This window comes from Sciurus carolinensis, chromosome 1 (genome assembly GCF_902686445.1).
Source record: "Sciurus carolinensis chromosome 1, mSciCar1.2, whole genome shotgun sequence".
Lineage (NCBI taxonomy): Eukaryota > Metazoa > Chordata > Mammalia > Rodentia > Sciuridae > Sciurus > Sciurus carolinensis.
The window spans coordinates 36,474,516-36,494,479 of NC_062213.1; the positions used below are offsets into that span (position 1 = coordinate 36,474,516).

The following is a 19,964-nucleotide window of genomic DNA, read 5'->3' on the forward strand; positions in this document are numbered from 1 at the left end:
AGCGTCGTGGCCCGACAACGTTGAGCCGCCCAATCGAAAGGGCCTTACCGCCCGTTTCCCGGAGCCCCGCCCCCTCGCGGCCGTGCCCCCGCCCGCCGGTCTCCTCCCTCCTCCTCTCCTCCCGTCCGCCCCTCCCCCGCCGCTCCGGCGCGGAGCCTGCGAGACGGAGAAACTGGGGCAGAAGTGAAGATGGCGGCGGCGGTGCTGGCGGCGGCGGCGGCTTTTCGCCAGTGACGCGCGGTGCGGGCTCCTCTCCCTCCCCACCTCCCCTAGTCCGACCCGTCCGCCGCCGGGACCACACGGTCCCCGCCGCCCGCCCCTCGCCTCCCTCCCCAGTGGTCCTTTCCCGACGCCCGGCTGCCGCTGGCGGCGGCGCGCCCGGGTCCCGGCTGCCGGCCTCGCGCCCCTTCGCGCAGTGGCCGGGCGAGCGAGTGGCGCGTTGATCCGCCCTCCTGCCCGCCCCGCCGGACCGCCGGGCCGCGGACACACGCCCGGCAGGGAGGCGGCGGCGGCCCCTGCGCATTCGCTTCCTTCCATTTGGGAATTGGGAGGCGGCGGCGGCCGTGGGTTTTGGGGAGGGGAAGGGGCTTCGGGGGGCGGGCGAGATTGGGAGGGGGCCGTCCTCAGTAGGAGGACGAGAAGGAAGCACCATGACGTCCATCCATTTCGTGGTTCACCCGCTGCCGGGCACCGAGGACCAGCTCAATGACAGGTAATAGGGCCGGCGGGCGGGCTGGCGGGGGAGGGGCGTCCTCCCCTCCCCCCACCCCCACCGACCTCGCCGGGGCGGGCGCGGGTGTTTACGCGCCGACCGACCGGCTGGGCTAGGGGGGTCCTCACTGCCCCCTGTAGGTCCCTTCTGGGGCAAACTTCTCGTCCCCGAGGCTGGGGGCCGCGGGGGTGGGCGCAGTGTAGACGGGGCCCGTGGTGTAGACGGAAGAGCGCGCTGCAGACCCCTTCCCCCTCGCGCGAAGAGCCGCGTTGAACTCGGCGGAGATTGGGGGGGCGCTCCGGCTCTCGGGGGGCGGGCTGTAATTACCGCCCGGCCCAGGCCCGAGGAATCCATATTAGTCAAAGTTGAATTGAGACAGACAATGCGGATGGGGGATGGTGGAGGTAAAAAGAGAGGGAAGAGGAGAAGCGGTGCAAGAGGCCCCGGGGTAGGCTGGGCTGGGTCCTCTCGGGCCCCCGCGAGCTGTGTCCGGTGGGGTAGTGCGGACCTGCCAGGCCTGGGATCCCGGGGCTGGGGGGGGGGGAGGGTGTTGCGATTCCCGGTAGATCGCGAGGGAGGGGGTTGGGAGAGGTAGAGAGGGAGGAAGCGCCATCATTATTGTTATTATTATTAAATTTGAGCCCCTGCAGTGAGGTTTGCTTGCCCCCGGGAGGGGATGAATTCGGGCGGGGGTGGGGAAGTGGATTGGATTCCCTTTGCTCTCCTTCTTTTGAAATGGTGCTGGCAGCTCCAGCTCCCGGCCCCTGTGGTGCGAGCTTTTTTGTTTCCTTTTTTATTCTAATGATAGTGTTTTCCTGAGTTGTAATTTGACAGCTGAAAACCGTGCGTAGAGTGTCAAAGGAAAACTTACGTTTGCAGTTCGCAATGCTGTTTTTCTTAACACGCTGTAAATTTCTGGGTTGGATTTGCTATGGGAAGAGGAGGGATTTTGATATTTAAATTTTTTTTTTTTTTTTTTTTTTTTTGTCTTTCGTAAGGCTGTTTCGGTTTGCATTCCTCCTCTTTCCTCCGCCACCGTTCTTTGCCAGTTTAGGATATTGAATTGCAGGGCCACATGTTCTAAGGGAACTGAGATAATGCAGGAAAAGTTCCTTCACTGTTGCAAAACAGACAGGAGGTTGAGGGAGGCCTCCATTAAAGCATGTCTTAGAATCCAGGACTCGGAGCTAATGATGGGCCAGATGTTTACGGGTCAGAAAGTGGGGCATTTTAACCTCCCTTTCCCATTGCTATGTATATTTCTTTTTAGTGTAGGAGGCCATCTGATCCCAAGTTTAGAAGTTAGGTGTAATTTTTTGCTAAGTGACCGGGTGACTCAAGTTGTATGACGCCCTGTTTGTCATGCGCTTCCCGGAGAGAGGTAGAGGCCTAACTTGCTGCTAAGATTTTTAGCTTCTGTCTCAATGTATCTAACCGTCTCAGGTGGGGCGGATTGCTTTTAAATCCGGAGCTGGCGGCATAGTTTCTCGCACTGGATTCGGATTTGTTTAATCTTTGCTCTAGCCATATTATTAAATACCTATTTGTGAAATTTGAAATCACTTTTTGAAAATATTAACCATTTGGAGTTGTCTTACAGCTCCTTTAAATACGGAAATAACCTTTATGTTATTTAATATTTTGTTATGTGATCCTATTTCATTAGAGATCTTTTTAGAAAAAAATAGGGGTTTTTTTGTATATTTTAAAAAAGTAGGCAACTAATGAGAATGGCTCTGCTGTCATTCACAGAAGCGTGTTGTTAATGCTTGTCGTGTAACTTGTCTTGTAACTTAGAAAATTGCACCAGGGAGGAAAGAAGTAGGACATGTTTTCTCTATTAGTCCTAACTTTATGTACCAAGAACCTGACTAGCTTACTCAATGGGCTATACATGCCAAAACCTATTTTGCTGCTGTGTTGGGCACTTTGATTCATTTTTAAACATTCCTTTTGCTTTAACTGTTTGAGAAATTTACAAGTCATTTATCTTTTTAAAAATAACCCCCATTCCTAGTATAAACAAGTAATGAGTTTTGTCTTTGATTCTAGTGTCAGTACACAATATTTACATTAAATCATTTTGGGTTTTCTCATGAAATAGGAAAAAGATAAGTGTATTTGAGTTATAACTTGTTGCATTAAAGTTACAGAAAGATGAGAAAATAGAACAGTGCTGTAGGTAAAATTTTAGGAGGTAGCCAAGGCACTCTACTTTGTCCTAGTTAACTTGTGGCAGAAACTGTTCTGTGTCTACCCTTCAAAAGGAAAGCTCCTCTCTTTATACCTAGTTGCAAAGTAAAAAGACCAACCTATTGTTTGAGACAAATCTGTTTCCAAAAAAAAAACAAAACAAAACACGAAAAAACCCCAAACAAACCCCAACAGGACCCTTTTTAAATTAAGTTGTGGAATTAGGAAAGAATGTGCTAACATAGCTTCATTTTAATATGAAAAATGTCTATGGGAGACAAGAATAATGAATGATAGTTTAGGAGGAAAAAGGATATAAATAGGTATATTTTATTATTTACAGTAAAAGCAGTAAGATTACATGAAGAGTGTGGTACTGCAAATAAATTGATGAGTTAAAGAAAACTTTTGGCACTTATCTAGCATAAAGTCCTGGGTTTGAACAACCCCAGCACCAAAGAAAAAAAAAAATTGGGGCCTGAGAGCATCATTATTTTCTTCTCTGAATTTCTTTTTGTGACACTTGGCTTTCTTTCCAGTGCATTTCTTGGGTTAGTTTCCATGAACTTGGTTCTACATGTCGAAGTTGAGGGTAGAGTTGGAGGCACCAGCTTAATAATACCTGGAAAGTGTCCCTGAAGTCAGGTAGACCAGTCTTCTCCCTAATGGGCTGAATTTATCCAGAGGTACACAGTGAGCTCCTGACAGACATCCGAGTTCCACATGATGGGTCTTCTGACTTTTTTTTTTTAAAAGTCCATGGTTCTTTCCACTGTTCCGCTTGGCCTGTATTCCAGAATATTTCTACTGTCTCTGGCATGCCAGCCTCAGCAGCCAACCACCTGTCTTAGTTTTCATTCTCCTTTCCCCTCAACTCCTCCAGAGCTCCAGATGACTTTTGCCTTTAGTCAGGGGGCTGACCCTTTGAACTCTTTCCTAGTAGTAGATCAGGAGAGGCCTTTTTAAAGTGATGTGAGTATAGCATGGCGGTCCCTGAATTACTCCTCAGGATGCAGGTTAGTTACACCAGTTTTCTTGGTGGGTCTATATGTGGAATTTTCCTGTGAGCTTTGCCTTTTGGCATATAATGTGTTGTGCCATCATAAACAGTCTGGATTGAGATTGTTGTATCAAAAGATTTTTTTTTCTGTTTCCTCTTTAGGTGCTGTAAAGCTAGAGGGTAAGATGGTATAGACAGGAGTTTGCAAGCATGTGTTGGTAGGCAAATCATTTAACTGCATAGAACCTTCCTGCACTTCCCTTCCACTTTAATCTCTGAATTAGTCATAGTACCCATCTTAAGGTCAAGAGGGAACAGTTAATGGTGGGTGGGAAAACACAACTATTATAATATATTATAAATTATAATGTGAGTTCTGTGAAAAATATAAAGAGATGGTTTCTTTTAACTGCTTTTATGTGTTGCCTGGTTTCCAAATAGGAAAACAGGAACTCAAATAGCTTGTCTCAGAATATTCTTAGCATTAAGTGAAGAATCTAGACTCTTAGTCCTAAGTTTGTGATGCTCAGCTGACACCCAGTGGGATATTCAGCAGTGTCTGGAGAATTTTTTTTTTAACGCTGAGGATTAAACCCAGGACTTTGGAAATGCTAAGCACATGTTCTACTACTGAATTATACCTCCAGCTATTGTCAAAGTTGGGGCATTGCTACTGGTTTCTAGTGCTTATAAGCCAGAGATGATGGCAAACATCCTGCAATGCATAGGATAGCCGCCACAACAGAATTATCTGGTCCAAAAGGTCAGTTGTGGTAAGGTTGAGACACCCTGGCCTAGCTTTTCTTCAGTACCTATAACTGTAAAAATAAGTGAAAATTACTTTTATGAAGAAAATTCAAGCAGTATTAAGTTCTTCTTGTTAGTCTCAAAACATGATTTAAATCAAAGTTAATTAAAATCAAAGAAAAATTTAAGTCAGTTCCTTGGTAACTAGTCATATTTCAAGTGTCCTAAGGCCACATGTAGCTACTCACTAGCTCATTGGACAGTGCAGATAGAGAACAGCGCCATCATCACTGAAGGCTCTCTTGGAGAGTGTTGTCAGAGAAAGTGCGATTCTTGCATGGAACATGGTATTAAGTACTCATTATTTTTATTGGGAACTGTTGGGTTTAAAGACTCAGGCATATCCTTGCCCTCTCAGTAGGAACCAGAAGATATGTCAGGTATTATGATGAGTTGAACACAAGTTGTGGTGGTAGCGGTTATCATAATTGAAAGCTGCCTGAAATTTAAGTGGGCCACACCAAAACACCCCCCAAAAACAAAACAAAAACACTCAACCACCAAATCAGAACAAACCACAGAAAGCAAGCCAAAAAAACCCACCCAGAATAACACACTTTAGGCTGTGCGGGATAGAGCATCATATCATCAGTGGAAGATCTTAACTCTTTTGATTATAGAAATTGTTACCTAAAAACAATACTGGAAACACTACTGGAAAAGTGTAGTTGTGTTTCACAAAGTGATTAAATGAAGTTGCTGAAGGAAAGATTAAAAACAGTTTAAAATAGTCCAACAAAAAATTGAAGAGCAAAACAAGGGCAGATTAATTTTACATTTAAGAAGCCGTTACTGGGCTGAGGTGTAGCTCAGTGGTAGAGCACTTGCCTGGCGTGTGTGAGGCACTGGGTTCGATTCTCAGCACCGCATATAAATAAATGAATAAAATAAAGGTCTATCAATAGATAAAATATATTTTAAAAAAAAGCCAGTTACTAAATCACAGACCTAGGAATAAACAGGCACTTGTGAAGGAAGTTACGTGGTACACAGGAATACAATGGAGAGAAATGGGATAAAATTAAGAAGGGCAGAATTTTTTCTCTTAACAATCAATTTAGGAAATGATCTCTAAAGGAAAGTTTAATCACTGAAGACTGTTACATTACATTTAAGTAGATCTTAAAGGGCATATTGAAGGGAACAATTTTATGGCAGAGGAGGATGTACTTAATGCCTTCTTTCTCCCCATTTTATCATACTTCTAATAAAGAAAAAGCTCCAGTTATTGTCTGTGTTGATTTGTTTTTTCTTCTTTTTCTTTTTTTGGTATTGAGGATTGAACCCAGGGGCATGCTTAATCACTGAGCTATGTCCCCAGCCCTTTTGTTTTGAGACAAGGTCTTGGTAAGCTGCTGAAGTTGGTCTCTAACTTGTGATCTTCTGGCTTTCACCTTCCTAGTTGCTGGAATTATAGGCTTGCACTACCATGCCTGGGCACCCCCTGTGTTTCTGACATCTTGATACCTTGGCATTCTGATCAAATGAAAAGAGACTTCTGGGTTTCTATGATTATTAATTGTTGATGTATTTTTACTGATTTTTTTTCTTTTGTGGTGCTTGGGATGTAAGTACCACACATACTAAGGAAGTACCCTACCACTGAATTGTATACCCAACTCTTTTTGAAAAGTTTTATTTTGAGACAGGGTCTTGCTAAGTTGCCCAGGCTGACCTCTAATTTGCCATCTTCCTGCCTCAGAGTCCTCTGTTGCTGGGATTACAGACTGGGTTTATAGGTATGGGGCATGCCACCAGAAAACTTGTTTGACTTGTAACTTTAGAAGAATGGGCAGGATCACATTGGAAATCTTAATGTTCTTGACCGCTCAATGCACTTCTTTTGTGTGTTGAGAATGGAACCTAGGGCCTCTACTATGCTAAGTATGAGCTCTACTATTGAACTACACCACCGGTTCCAAGGTTGTAACTTCTTAACCTACAGTATAATGGCATTTTATTAGCACTCACTTTGTAATTAATGAATTAATAATAGTAAGGTAAGATTCTTGAATTAAATGATTTTTCCATGGGGTTTTACACTGAAAAATAAGATTAAGTCAAATGAAAGTTTGTAATATTTTTCTAAGTTAATATATAGAAGTAAGAGTATTAGTAAATTGAGCTTGTCTTTAAGGAATCATCTCTAACATTTCATATTATTTTTTGAATCAGTGTAGCAGTAATAAACTTCAGAATGAGAAATATGGTGAATCCTTAGTTACCTATGCTTTGTAATATTATTTTTGTCAGGATAGTAATGAGGTGTTAACACTGAATGTTATCTCACTTGTAAATTCAGTTTATCTTGTTCCATAGCAAAAGTACCATATTCAGCTGGGCATGGTGGCACATGCCTGTAACTCCCCAGCAGCTTGGGAGGCTGAGGCAAGAGGAAAGCAAGTTTGCAATTAGAGGCCAGCTTCAGAAACTTAATGAAGCCCTAAGCAACTCAGCAAGACCTTGTCTCAAAATAAAGTGCTGGGGATGTGGCTTGAATGCCCCTGGATTCAATCCCCAGTACACCTCTCCCCTCAAAAAAGGGACTATATTCAGTTTTGGGTAGTATTCACTTTAATATTTTCAGTATTTACATCTTGCAATTATACTTTACACACAGTGCAGTTCACCCATTTCAAGTGTACATTTTGATCAAGTTTTTTGACAAGTGTATAGAGTTGCATAATGACCACCCCAGTCGAGATGCAGAACATTTTCATCACTCCCAAAATTATCTTTTTATATTCAGTCCCTACCCTTTGTCCCTGGCAGCCACTATTTTGTTTTCTTTTACTATGCTTTTGCTTTTTTTAGGATTTCATAGAAATGGAATTATGAGTCTGGTTTCTTTTGCTTGGAGCAATACTTTTGTTATGCATTGTGTTTTGTCATGTAGTCATTTCTTTTATATTAATGGGTAGTAGTAGATCATTGTGTAACTATGCCACAATTATAAAATCTGTTCTCTAGTTGATGTAAATTTGGGTTTTTCTGTTTTTGGTCATTCCCTAGTATTCATATTCTTAAAAAAATTCCTTGGTGTAAAAAAAATTCTTATGGAAAATCTGGAAAATAAAGAATCTCAAATTTGAAAAGTTCTGGTTATTTCTGTTGATGACTTTGCAATTTTTCTTCCTTCCCACCCTTCCTTTCCTTCTTTCCCCCTTGACTCTCCCTCCCTCTGCTTTCATCTTCTCCCCACCCCCCACTTTCTTTTTTTTTCCTCAGGAATGAGGGATGCTCTACCACTGAGCTACATGAGCTACATTCCCCATGTGTGTCTGACTTTGTGGTTATTTTTTATTGGGAGGGTTGTGGAGTGGGGGAGGGGTGTAAAAGATTGAATCCAGGAGCGCTTTACCACTGAACCACATCCCCATTACTTTAAAAAAATTTGTTTTTGTTTTTTGAGTCAGGGTCTCCCTAAGTTGCTAAGGTTGGCCTTGAACTTGATTCTCATAGCCTCCGGAGTCACTGGGCATGTGCCACTGTATCTGACTATAATTTTATATACCTGAAATTTTTCTTGACTAATTTGTTAAGATATTTTTCATAGGAAACAGGCCTAGTCAAACGTGTGTGGGGGGGGAATATATTATTTTGTACTGGAGGTTGAACCCAGGGGTGTTTAATCACTGAGCCACATCCCCAGCCCCTTTTATTTTTTATTTTGGAACAGGGTCTTGCTAAGTTGCTCAGGGTCTCACTAAGTTGCTGAGGCTTGTGATCCTCCTGCTGCGGCCTCCCAGCCTCCTGACCTCTTGGCCTCTTGAGTTGTTGGAATTACAGGCATGTACCACCACGCCCAACAACATTGTATTTTTGTTGACAACAAATTTATGTGTTAATTAAAAATTATGTAAAGAGATTATATTTTAAAATTCCATTAAATCTAGTGATTATATTCTAGATTGCTGGTTATAAAGGTTATGATTGTGTCTAGTCTGCTAGGTACCGTAATGAATGAATCAATAGATTTTTACTTTTTCCCACATTAGTTTAGGCCCCATTTTTTGTGGTACAGGAGAACGTGTTGAGAAACTACCATTTCATGCTGGCTCTTCTCTGATGTGAACCTATTTCAGAATTCAGGTGATGCAAGGTTCCAAATCTTTTCCCGAGTATCTCCAAGACACTCTTACTCAGGGTCATGATGGAAATTCATTGGTTGTTCTTTGTGATAGTCTGCTTGATGTGAGAAGAGGTTGCTGTGTTTTGTAAACTTTAAGAAAAAGCCAAATTTGTGATTAGTTCAGTTGATTTGATAGAAAAGTTTAGAAGGCAGGGAGAACATGGTAGGGTTATCTTAGTATCTTTTTTTTTTTTTTTTTTTTTGGTGCTGGGGATTGAACTCAGGGGGCACTTGACCACTGAGCCACATCCCTAGCCCTATTTTGTATTTTTTATTTAGAGACTGAGTCTCACTGAGTTGCTTAGTGCCTCTCTCTTGCTGAGGCTGGCTTTGAACTTGAGATTCTCCTGCCTCAGCCTCTGGAGCTGCTGGGATTATAGGCGTGGGCCACTGTACTGGCTTATCTTAATATCTTTTTTTTTTTTTTTTTTTTTTAATTTTTTAGTTGTCGATGGACACAATACCTTTATTTTGTTTATTTATTTTTATGTGGTGTCGTGGATCGAACCCAGTGTCTCACTTGTGCTAGGCTAGCACTCTCTACCACTGAGCCACAACCCCATCCCTTATCTTAATATCTTGATGAGAACTGGATTTTGTATAAAAGGCTTTGGAAACTGGGCAAGGTGGCACATCCTGGTAATCCCAGTAACTCTGGAGGCTTAGACAGAAGGGTCACAAATTTGAGACCAGCCTCAGCAATTTAATCAGACTTTTAGCAATTTAGTGATACCCTGTCTCAAGAAAGAACTGGGGATGTTGCTCAGTGATAAAGCACCTTGGGTTCAGTTCCCAGTGTCGGCTCCTCTTCCTCCTGAAAAGAGGCTTTGGGCAAAGAGGAATATTGGGTTTATTTAGTTAGTTATTCTCTTACTTTATAGTAGTTACTGTTTCTTATCCAAAGTGTGTGGGAGCGTGGTTTTGGTTTTGTTTTTTTTTTTTTTTTTTTTTTTTGGTACTGAAAATTTAACTCAGGCATGCCCTATCACAGAGTTACATCTCCAGCCCTTTCTGTTTTTAATTTTGAGACAGGATCTCCCTAAGTAGCCCAGGGTAGCCTCAAACTTGAGATCTTCCTGCCTCAGCCTCTTGAATCACTGGGATTACAGACACGTGCCACCTTGCCTGGCTCCAGAAGTAATTTGAATTTGTCCAGTTTATTGTTCTGTGTCATCACCTGAATTTAGAAATTCTATTTTAAATTTGTAAAGGACTCACCAGTGAGGTGTTTTTATTTTTGTTGTTTTGTTTTTTTTGGTTTTGGTACCAGGGATTTAACTCAGGGACACTGAATCACTGAGCCACATCCACCCAAGGTGTTTTACCACTGAACAATATCCCCAGTTCTTTCTTGAGACAGGGTCTCACTAAATTGCTAAACCTTTGACTATTTTGCATTTTATTTAGAGACAGGGTCTCACTGAGTTGCTTAGCCCCTATCTTTTGCTAAGACTGGCTTTGAACTCTTGATCCTCCTGTCTCATCCTCCTGAGCAGCTGGGATTACAGGCATGCACCACTTTGCCTGCCTGGCTGAAGTGGTTTTTCTTCATTGTGGGCAAGTCTGTGTAAACACTTGATTTCTTTCTCTTTCTCCTTTCTTGGTGCTAGGTGTGAAACCCAGGGTTTTGCACATGCTAGGTACATACTCCACCATTGACTTATAACCCCTAGCCATGGATTCTTCTAAAATTCTGCTTAAGTATTCATCTTTGAGAAATTCATTGATGTTTTACGTAAGTGATTATGTTCTGATTATCCTGAGAATTATTAGGGAATAATTGAGGGAGTACTTTGTTGATAGTGCACATTTCAACCTTTTGTTTTTCTAAATTTTTTTTTTTTTTTTAGTTGTAGATGGACACAATACCTTTATTTTATCTATTTTTTATATGGTGCTGAGGATCAAACCCAGTAGTGCTTCACACATGCTAGGCAAGCACTCTACCACTGAGCCATAATTGCAGCCCCCATTTCGACTTTTGTTTCTTTGCTTGTTCCCTGGAGGGGGAGTGTGTGTAGTAAGTACTTTTTCTTTGCCTCCTATTGTTGCCAGCAGGATCATGAATCCAGATTGCTGCCACAGAATCCTAATGATTCCCTATTCAGGATTCTGTCACTGCTGTAGATGTAGAACCAGGTGATATGTTGATTTCTCAGAGCTAACGAAGAGTCCATTCAACACTTGCATCCTAGAGATGGGAGTCAGTACATAGTTAGTAGCCAGCCTATACATCCAGATTGTTTCTGGCTTCATATGACTTTTAAGTTGCAGGACCTCCAGGACAGTTGGTACTTTGTTTTTCTTCTCCATGACATTTCTAGTCCTCAGAAGGTGGTTTGGAAATGTGAAAAGCTTTTTCAGTTGCTGTGAAGCTTTAGTCTTCCTTTAGTAATTTCTGGGACATTCTTGAGAGGTGATAGTTTTGTGTGTGTGTGTGTGTGTGATCATGATGTGTTTATTTTTGTTTGTTTTTTTGGCGCTGGGGATGAAACCCAGGGCCCTTGCCCTGGCTAGATGCACATGCTCTACCACTGTGCTGTGCCTCCAGCCCCCTGATAGTTGTTTTGAGATGGAAAGTTTTTCTGATAATAGTATTTTATATGAGTAATGTAGCTTAAGCAAATTGCAATAAAATCATTTACTGTGGTGGCTTTTTCCAGTTAAGAGATTCCTTCATTTAAAGTAGGAACTATAGGTTCTTAGCTGTTTTGAGAATAGAGTGTTTTCTTGCTCCTTGATTTTATGTACTAGAGATTGAACCACCAGGGCCTCACACATGCTAGGCAAGCACTCAACCACTGAGTTATCTCCAAAGCCCTGCATGCACACATTGAATAAAACCAGAATGCAGGGAAGTCATTTACAGTAATTTGTTTTTACCGTGCAGTTTTAAAAATTCACGTTGTTACACAGATAGTATCTCCACCCTGGTATTATAAGACACCAGATAAACACACATCAGGTAGGGCATGGTGGTATTCATCTGTAATCCCCGTTACTCCAGGGACTGAGGCAGGAGGATCCCAAGTTGAAGGCCTGCCCCAGCAATTTAACAAGACCCTGTTTCAAAATAAAAAGGGGTACGGATGTAGTTCAGTGTTGGAGTGCCTGTGGGCTCAATCCCTAGTACCCAAAGAAAAACACGTCAGTGCTCATAAGGTTACAATCTAGGCAGGACAGGGAAGTTGGTCTGCAGGCTAGTAGCAGATTATGAAAGACTGATGAAAGAGGTAGTCAAGTTTGGGCTGTGTCAATATTTGCCTTGCCATTGCCTACACAATTTGAGAACACTGTTAGATTAACTTTCCTTGTTCAGCAACTGCTTGTGTGCTTCTCATGTACAACTGTGCTCTGCTAGGGGTGGCTTATGTGTTTCATTTGCTGCACCAGCCCTTCCTGGAATTTGAGATTAGGAAATGCTTGGAGCTTTTTCTGGCTCATTGGGAAAATTTGAGGAAGAATAAAGTTATAGATTATTGGACTCAGGGAGTGACTACAGGTGGTTATGCCACTTTCTGTTTTTCTGATTTTATTTGGAAACAATTATGGAGAACAGAAAAAGAATCTGGAAAAGTCCATGTATCCATCACCTAGTTTCCTCCAGTGGTAAGATCTTAATTATGCAGGTGTTTTTTTGTGTCCTTTTCATAGTACAGCAGATGGAAAGCAACATTTTTCCTACATGCATTTTATTTTTTTATTTTTATTTTTTCCCATATGCATTTTTGAGAATTATTTCCCTTGAGATAAATAGATCAGAAGACACCTTTTAAAAACTTTTTATTTAAATTTATTCATTTTTGTGGTACTAGGAATGGAACCCAGGAGTGCTCTACCACCAACCTATACTCCCAAACCCTTTTTTATTTTTTGAGACAGGGTTTTATTAAGTTGCTCAGGCTGGCCTGGAATTTGCAATTCTCCTGCCTCAGCCTCTGGAGTTGCTGGGATTTTAGGCATATGACTCCACATCTGGCATGATGTAACTATTTTAATGGACATAGAATTTTATATCACATTTACTTACCTAAGAGCCCGAGGTGAAATGAAATAGTAAAAAATGTATTTCTGAATTCAGATGTATCTGTTTAATTCTTAAAGTTTAATTTAGGAAGATTTGTTTTCTAATATTGATATTCTTTATCAAGTGATACAATTGTTACAGAATTTGGCAGTGATACTGTGTATCTCAAAGATTCTGTGTGCCACAGGCACCAGAGCTCTGAGAACTGGAAGGACTAGAGTCTGAGTTAGGAGGTCTGTCTGGCCTCTCTGTCATGGACCAGGTAATCATTTTCCTGCAGTCTCAGTTTGCTCATTTTGTAGATGAGGAGGTATATGTAATGTTTGAAAGTTCACTTTAGTTTGAATCTGTGGAACTTTAGGCCTGTGGATATCATTTTACAAATTATATTTGATATATTTTGGGCAGCTCTGCCATTTCAAGATTTGATTTTTATTTCTTGCTGCTGTTCCTCCTCCTCTTCCTCCTCCTTCTCCCCTTCTATAGTAATAGTAGTAGTACTAGTGATTGAACCCAGGGGCACTTTTATCACTGAGCTAAATCCCAGACCTTTTTAATTTTCATTTTGAGACAGAGTCTCACTAAGTTGCGGAGGTTGTTGCTGATGCTGGCCTCAAACGTGATCTTCCTGACTCAGCCTCCCAAATCTCTGGGATTATCATGGTCTATCTTTCCCATAGACTGAGGACTTGTAATGTATCAGGACTTGTAATCATTCTCACACATGTATCAGGACTTGTAATCATTCTCACAGATACTTAGGAGTAATGGATGGAAAACAGAGTTTTCTAAGCCTTTTCTACCTTATATTTATTGGAGGCAAGCTTCTTAAAACAAACAACCTTAACTCTTTTGTATTATATTGTTCTCTTTTTTAAAATTTTAACTACTAGGGCTGGTGCATTTAATTTCACATGAATAAATGTAGTCCATTTGTATTATCCATTAATTATGTTTCACATATTAATTTAGTAGGGGAAAGTTCTGTGTGGTCAAAAACAAATAAAACAAAACAAAACCATATTTGAAATAGCATGTGATAAAGCAAAAGCACCCTGACAGTGGCTTTTCTCTTAGGGTTGGGAGTGTTTGCTCATCTTTGACTTCTGGTGGATTGAGACTGTTGCTCTGCTCTTTGGGAAGGCTGTGTAGAAGGTCCTGGTATTGCCAAGTACTCAATGAGAAACCTTCTAACTTGTTTTAACAGGATAGCTGTTATCATTCTGTATTTTAGACTAATAATTGATGATGCTTTATGGTTTGACATGACTGAGTAGAGTCATGTTTGAGTTATTTTTTAGAATTTTATAGAAAGGAGGATTTTAGGATTTTATTTTATAACTAAGGGAATTGAGAGTTGGAGTGCTTAGATTAGTTAAGCAGCAAAGGCTAGATTCTACATGAACTTAGCTTAATTGCTTTTCCTTTGGAAACTTGTTACAAGCACATGCTTTTTTGATAATGCGTATATGTTAAGATATATGTAAATGTAGTTAGGTTAATATTTATATACCCATTATATATGTTTGTATATATATTTGTACACAACATTTGAAACCATTAAAATAGTATCTTTGCTGGGCATGATGGCTCATGCTTGTAATTTTAGCTACTCAGAAGGCTGAGGCAGGATTGCAAGTGTGAGACTAGTTTCTGCAACTTAAATAGTCCCTGTTTGAAAATAAAAAATAAAAAGGACTCAGGGTATAGCTGAGGGGTAGGCATTCCTGGGGTTCAATCCCCAGTACTGGGGGAAAAATAGTGTCTTGTAATTAATTATTCAAGCAAGATATGTGTGTGTGGGGGGGTATTCTTCTACATGTCAGTTCTAGTCTTGGGTGCCTGGTGGTGGAGCTTAGTCTATGGGAAAGATAGACCATGATATGACACGGCAGTGTGACAAGTTCAGTGAAGGAGATGTTTAAGATTCTTCACCAGAGACCCCTGGCCCCATCTTGGGAAGGCAGTGGGGTGATGTCTTACCCAAAGAAGAACTGTTGCAAATGTGTATGGGATAGTGAATAGGTGGTAGACTGAGGGACTGGCGAGAGAACTGTAAGATGCAGGTCGGAGCAGTAAGGATTGGAAAAGCTTTCTAGGCAGAAGAAATACATGTATAAACACCCCAAGGTAAAAGTGTGCAGTGGATTTGAGGAATTAAAAGAAACCCAAAATGCTTAGAGTGATGAGTAGGGTTTCAAATCAGTTGAATAGTTTCTTGTAGAAAAGAATGCTTTATTAACTGTCTTCAATAACGACCTTAGTATTATCATAAGTCTGGTGTGCTTGGTCATAATTGGCTGTCAACTGATTTATCTAGGTGGTTAGACTTAGAGAAACTGAACCAGTACACTGAGAGGTGTGTCAGTTCCATCCCAGTATAGGACAGTTGCTTGATTTCATGGCTACAAATAGCGTCCTTCTCCTCTGTTTGACCAAGTTGTTGGTAATTTAATGCTTATTATTAATGAAGAAAAACATGCCTTACCTCAACTGGGAGCAATATGAATTCTGCAGACAGGCCAGTATCACTGAGATGAATAAAAGACAATGTATTTTTCTAACTAAGAGATTAAAAGACCTTATGGTATGAACCATGTTAAAAGTTTCACGAGAAATGTTGGGAAAAAAGGACAGTGTACTTGCCTCTGGAGCATGGGTGATTACTTTTGATGTCTGTTAATATGTTTCCGTATTTTATATATTTATAAGATATACATATATATATATATATATAAATAACTAGGCAAGTATTTTAGTTTTTTTTTTCCTAAAAATAAGAACATGAGAAGCACTAAAAATAAGAACATGAGAAGCATTGAATAATGAATAAATTCTTCTAAAGTTTTTTTCTTGTTCTGGGGATGTAGCTCAGTGGTAGAGCACTTGCTTATCATGCTTGAGACCCTGGATTCCATTCCCAGCACTGCAAAACAGGCTAGTTTTTTCTTAAGAGGAATATAGTTCCTTATATAATACTAATTGAATGATGTTGATTCTATGGATTTATTATTATTAAAAATTTTTTTGATGTTACAAATGGAAATTTATTACATAGAAAGATGAGTATAATATTGCTAATTTTTTAAACAAACTTACAAATTTTATACATGCAGTATATATGAAATATATTTGCAAACATTTATTAGAATAAATCTCAGGGTCAAAACATATGCACTATCCTAAGACCTTGTTACCTATTGTTAAAATACAAATATTGGCACTAATGTACACTTCCCATGAACATTATGTACTCATTTCCTTTATCAAGACTATGTAATCAGATTTTCAGAAATTCTTTGGAATATATTAATTTAAAATAGCATTTTGTTATCTTTTTGGATTTATTAATTTTAAAAGTTCATTTTAAGCCTTGATTTTTTTTTTTTTTTTTAACACATTCCAATGAGTTTTAGAGACAGGGCCTAATTTTTTACTTGGGCTTACAAAATATTCATATCCTTACTCCAAAGGAGTGGTGAGTAATGAAAGTTTTTTGGATTTGAATCAAGAATTTATTGTTTCCATTTTACATTCAGAATAGACTGATAGAGAAGAAAGCTTGTGGAAAACATTGTTGCAAAATTGAAGCAATTATTCTTTTCTAATACATTGACCAGAATTTTCATCATAACTTAAATGTAAATGAAGATTTCCAGAAAAAAATTTTTAAAAAGTGACATCGTTAATCAGCATTTATTGAGGGTTTGTTTGGGATCAGATACTTGTACATTAGTAAAGAGGCAAAAATTCTTATCCCTGTAAAGCTTACTTTCTAGTGACATGCTTTTTGTCTAAAGCTCTTCTTTTGAAATTTTTAGTGTTTAAATTTTATACTTTTCATTTATTTAAATTACATTATTAAAAACTAATTACCAACATGGAAAAGCCCTCTAAGCTAACTGTTCTCTGTAATATCATTACATGATTTTTTTAGACATTCTCATCATTGGTACAGTGCCATTCTTTAAACTTGCCCTGTCATGTGAGCTTATGAGTGCCATCTGGGAGTGCTGAGAGGACCCTCTTTGAGGATATACCTCTTGGTGTCTTTGCATCCTCAGTGTCTGATACACTAGTACGTATTTTTCTTAAATTAATAGGTCTTCAAAAATAAGCAAAACAGTTTCTCATTCTTCTGCAGTACTGGAAATTGAACCCAGTGATGCTTTACCACCGAGCTGCATATCCAGTTCCTTTTATTTTTATTTTGAGACTGGATCTTGCTAAGTTGCTGAGGTTGGCCACAAATTTGCAATCCTCCTGCCTCAGCTGGGATCATAGGCAGGTGTCTGGCAGCAAGATATTTAATAAAATTTAGTTCTAGACAACTCTATTCAAATAATTTTGGAGTAAAGACTGAATCAAGTGTTTGTATTTTTTTAAATGGAATATTCTGAATAACATTGGAGTTAAGCAAATTGTAACTTCACTTGACCTCCCCCGTATTAAGTGATGATCCTTGATTCTCATATGTTCATGTATTTTTGGTGAGATTAATTTTTACTTATTTTAAAAGTTTTCTAATATTCTGTTAAATAATTTCAAATATGCAGAAAAATTGAAAAAAATAAAACGTGAATTGTCTCATTTTTTTACTTTGTAGATTCAATAATATTTTGCTGTATTTGCAAAATAATGCGCATATATATATATATATATATAAAATATATATATAAATAGCTTTGTTAAGGTTGGGCATGATAGTACTCATCTGTAATCCCAGCAACTCCAGAGTTCGAGGCAGAAGAATCACAAGTTTGAGGCCAGCTTGGGCAATTTGGTGAGACCCTCAAAAAGGGGAGGGGCTCATTGGTAGAATGCCTGGTTCAATTCCTGGTATTGCAAAGGACCCCCCTCCCCCCCATCCCCCCAAAATATCAGAACAAAAACCCAAACAGAACTTCATTGAACTATTGAAAGTTGTAGTTATCATGATACTTCATTTTTAAATACAGTACTGTATCAACTAGATATGGATCTTTTTCTCCACAACCAATATATCATTATTATACCTTAGAAAAATAACAAAAATTCCTTACATCACCCAATAGCCAATGCATATTCACTTTTCTTGGCCTGCCTCAAAATGTCTGTATAATAGTGAGATTTTTCAAGCCAGAATTTGGTTTCATTAAAATTTTATAAAGAAATTTTTACAAAAGTATTTGCAGTTTTTTCCATGAGCCGCACATAATCATTTGATATTCAGATCATTCTCAAAAAGCACAATTGTTTTCAGTTTTCATTACTTGATCTATATATAATATTTTTGATTGTCAGTGGCACGTATGTTTTTTTTTATTGTAAACAAATGGGATACATGTTGTTTCTCTTGTTTGTACATGGCGTAAGCATGTATGTTTTGATGAATTTCTCAATATCACTTTCCCTAGACCTCATGAAATCTAGTGCCTTTTGCAAGATTTGGAATTTCACTTTGCAGGTATTTTGCTTGTATTGTAAAATAACATCTTGACTTCAAAAGACATGAAAGTCAAGGGCCAGATTGTGCACTTGTTAAACTTGCGAGATGTTGGGAGACATTTTTCTTTGTTTCTTTTTTTGGTATGGGGGATTGAACCCCAGGGTGCCTAACCCCTGAACCACATCTCTTTTTATTTTTTATTTTGAGACAGGATCTTGCTGAGTTGAGACAGAATCTTGCTAGGTTGCCTTGAACTTGTGATTCTCCTGCCTCAGCCTCCTGAGTCACTGGGATTATAGGTGTGTGTCACTGTGCCCAGGCCGGAGACTTTTTTCTAAGAGATTAATGATTGGTGAAGGTTTTGGTTCTTTCTGCTTTTGTTTTCTTACCCAGTGTCTTGACGGGATGAGGAAATTAGAGCATTTTGTCAGTATATGTTACCAGGTGTGATTGTTTAGGGTTTGCCTGTCAGTGTCATGCTAGTTACTAGAATATATTAAAAAAAAAAAAAAAAAAAGTGGATTTTTTTGTTGGTGTTATGTAAGGATTGGCTTTTTATTTTGAACAAAGTTTTACCATTTAGATGAGTTTATGGGTGAATAGATTTGTAAATAAAATATTTGAAGTAGATGTATAAGGAAGTTCTCAGATACAGATTAATGAAAAGATGTAGTAAAGTTTTACTTTTTTTTTTTTTTTTTGGTGCTGGGAATTGAACCTGTGGCCTTGTGCACACTAGGTAAGTGCTACCCCACTGAGCTATATATACCCTTAGCCTGTTTTTCAGTTTTTAGATATAGTACAATTAAAGAAATGTGGTGAGGAAGATATCAAAGATAAAACATTACTGAGGCTTTTATTCATATACCAGTGAAACTAAGGACAAAGAAATGGTGAGGTTCTCTTTGATCATCATTCTGAATTTTTTTTTAATTGCTGGTAGCAGTAAACCACCTCAAACTTTGATGGTAAAACAATAATCATTCATTATATCTCAGTTCGGAGAGAATCCTTAACAGGATTCAGCTAGATGTTTCATACTCTGGGTTTCTTACATACTTGCAATCTGAGGGTACCTGGAGTAATCTTCACTGAAGACTCAAACAACTGGAGTTCTCAGGCATCTGTTTATCTGTGTGGTCTCTGGAGATGTATGCATCTCCAGCCCTTTTGCTTTTTTATTTTGAAACAGGGTCTTACCAAGTTGTCCAGTGTGGACTCAAACTTGTGATCCTTTTGTCTGAACCTTCTCAGTTGCTGGGATTTACAGACCTGCCAAGGTAGCTGAATAATTAAGGGGTAGCTCAGAGTTTCAGAGGCCCAAGAAAGAGAGCTAGGCTGAATGTCTTCCTTGTCCCACTCCCTTACTAAGGATTAAACCCAGGGCCTCATGCCTGCTAAGGAACTATTCTACCACTGTGCTCCATCCCCAGCCCTGGGGAATGCCTTTATATGACCTAAGTTTAGGGATCCATATAGCAGTAAACCACTTCTGCCTCATTCTGTTTTTGAGAAGTTAGTCATAAGATAGCCCATGTTTTGGGGGAAAGTAATTAGACTCTACCTCATGATGGGAGGAGTGTCAAAGAATTTATGATATTTTAAAAGCCAGCATTAAGAAAGATGATAGACTTAAAATAGTAAAGCATAATTACTCAGATTTAT

At 39.5% G+C, this 19,964-nt stretch overlaps 1 protein-coding gene across 7 annotated transcripts in view; it reads left to right on the forward strand.

Annotated features, from left to right (window-relative positions):
* The first annotated feature begins 630 nt into the window (after nucleotides 1-630).
* Ubr5 (ubiquitin protein ligase E3 component n-recognin 5) overlaps nucleotides 631-19,964 on the forward strand; it is a 133,193-nt gene continuing 113,859 nt past the window's right edge. For 6 of the 7 annotated variants that reach the window (XM_047528782.1, XM_047528800.1, XM_047528834.1 and 3 more), the window contains exon 1: nucleotides 631-712. In XM_047528782.1, the coding sequence (XP_047384738.1) occupies nucleotides 651-712 (62 nt within the window). In that variant the 5' untranslated portion in view covers nucleotides 631-650. Of the gene's footprint in view, nucleotides 713-1,078; nucleotides 1,161-19,964 lie in introns of those variants that run through there. The other variant, XM_047528808.1, reaches the window with a different exon arrangement.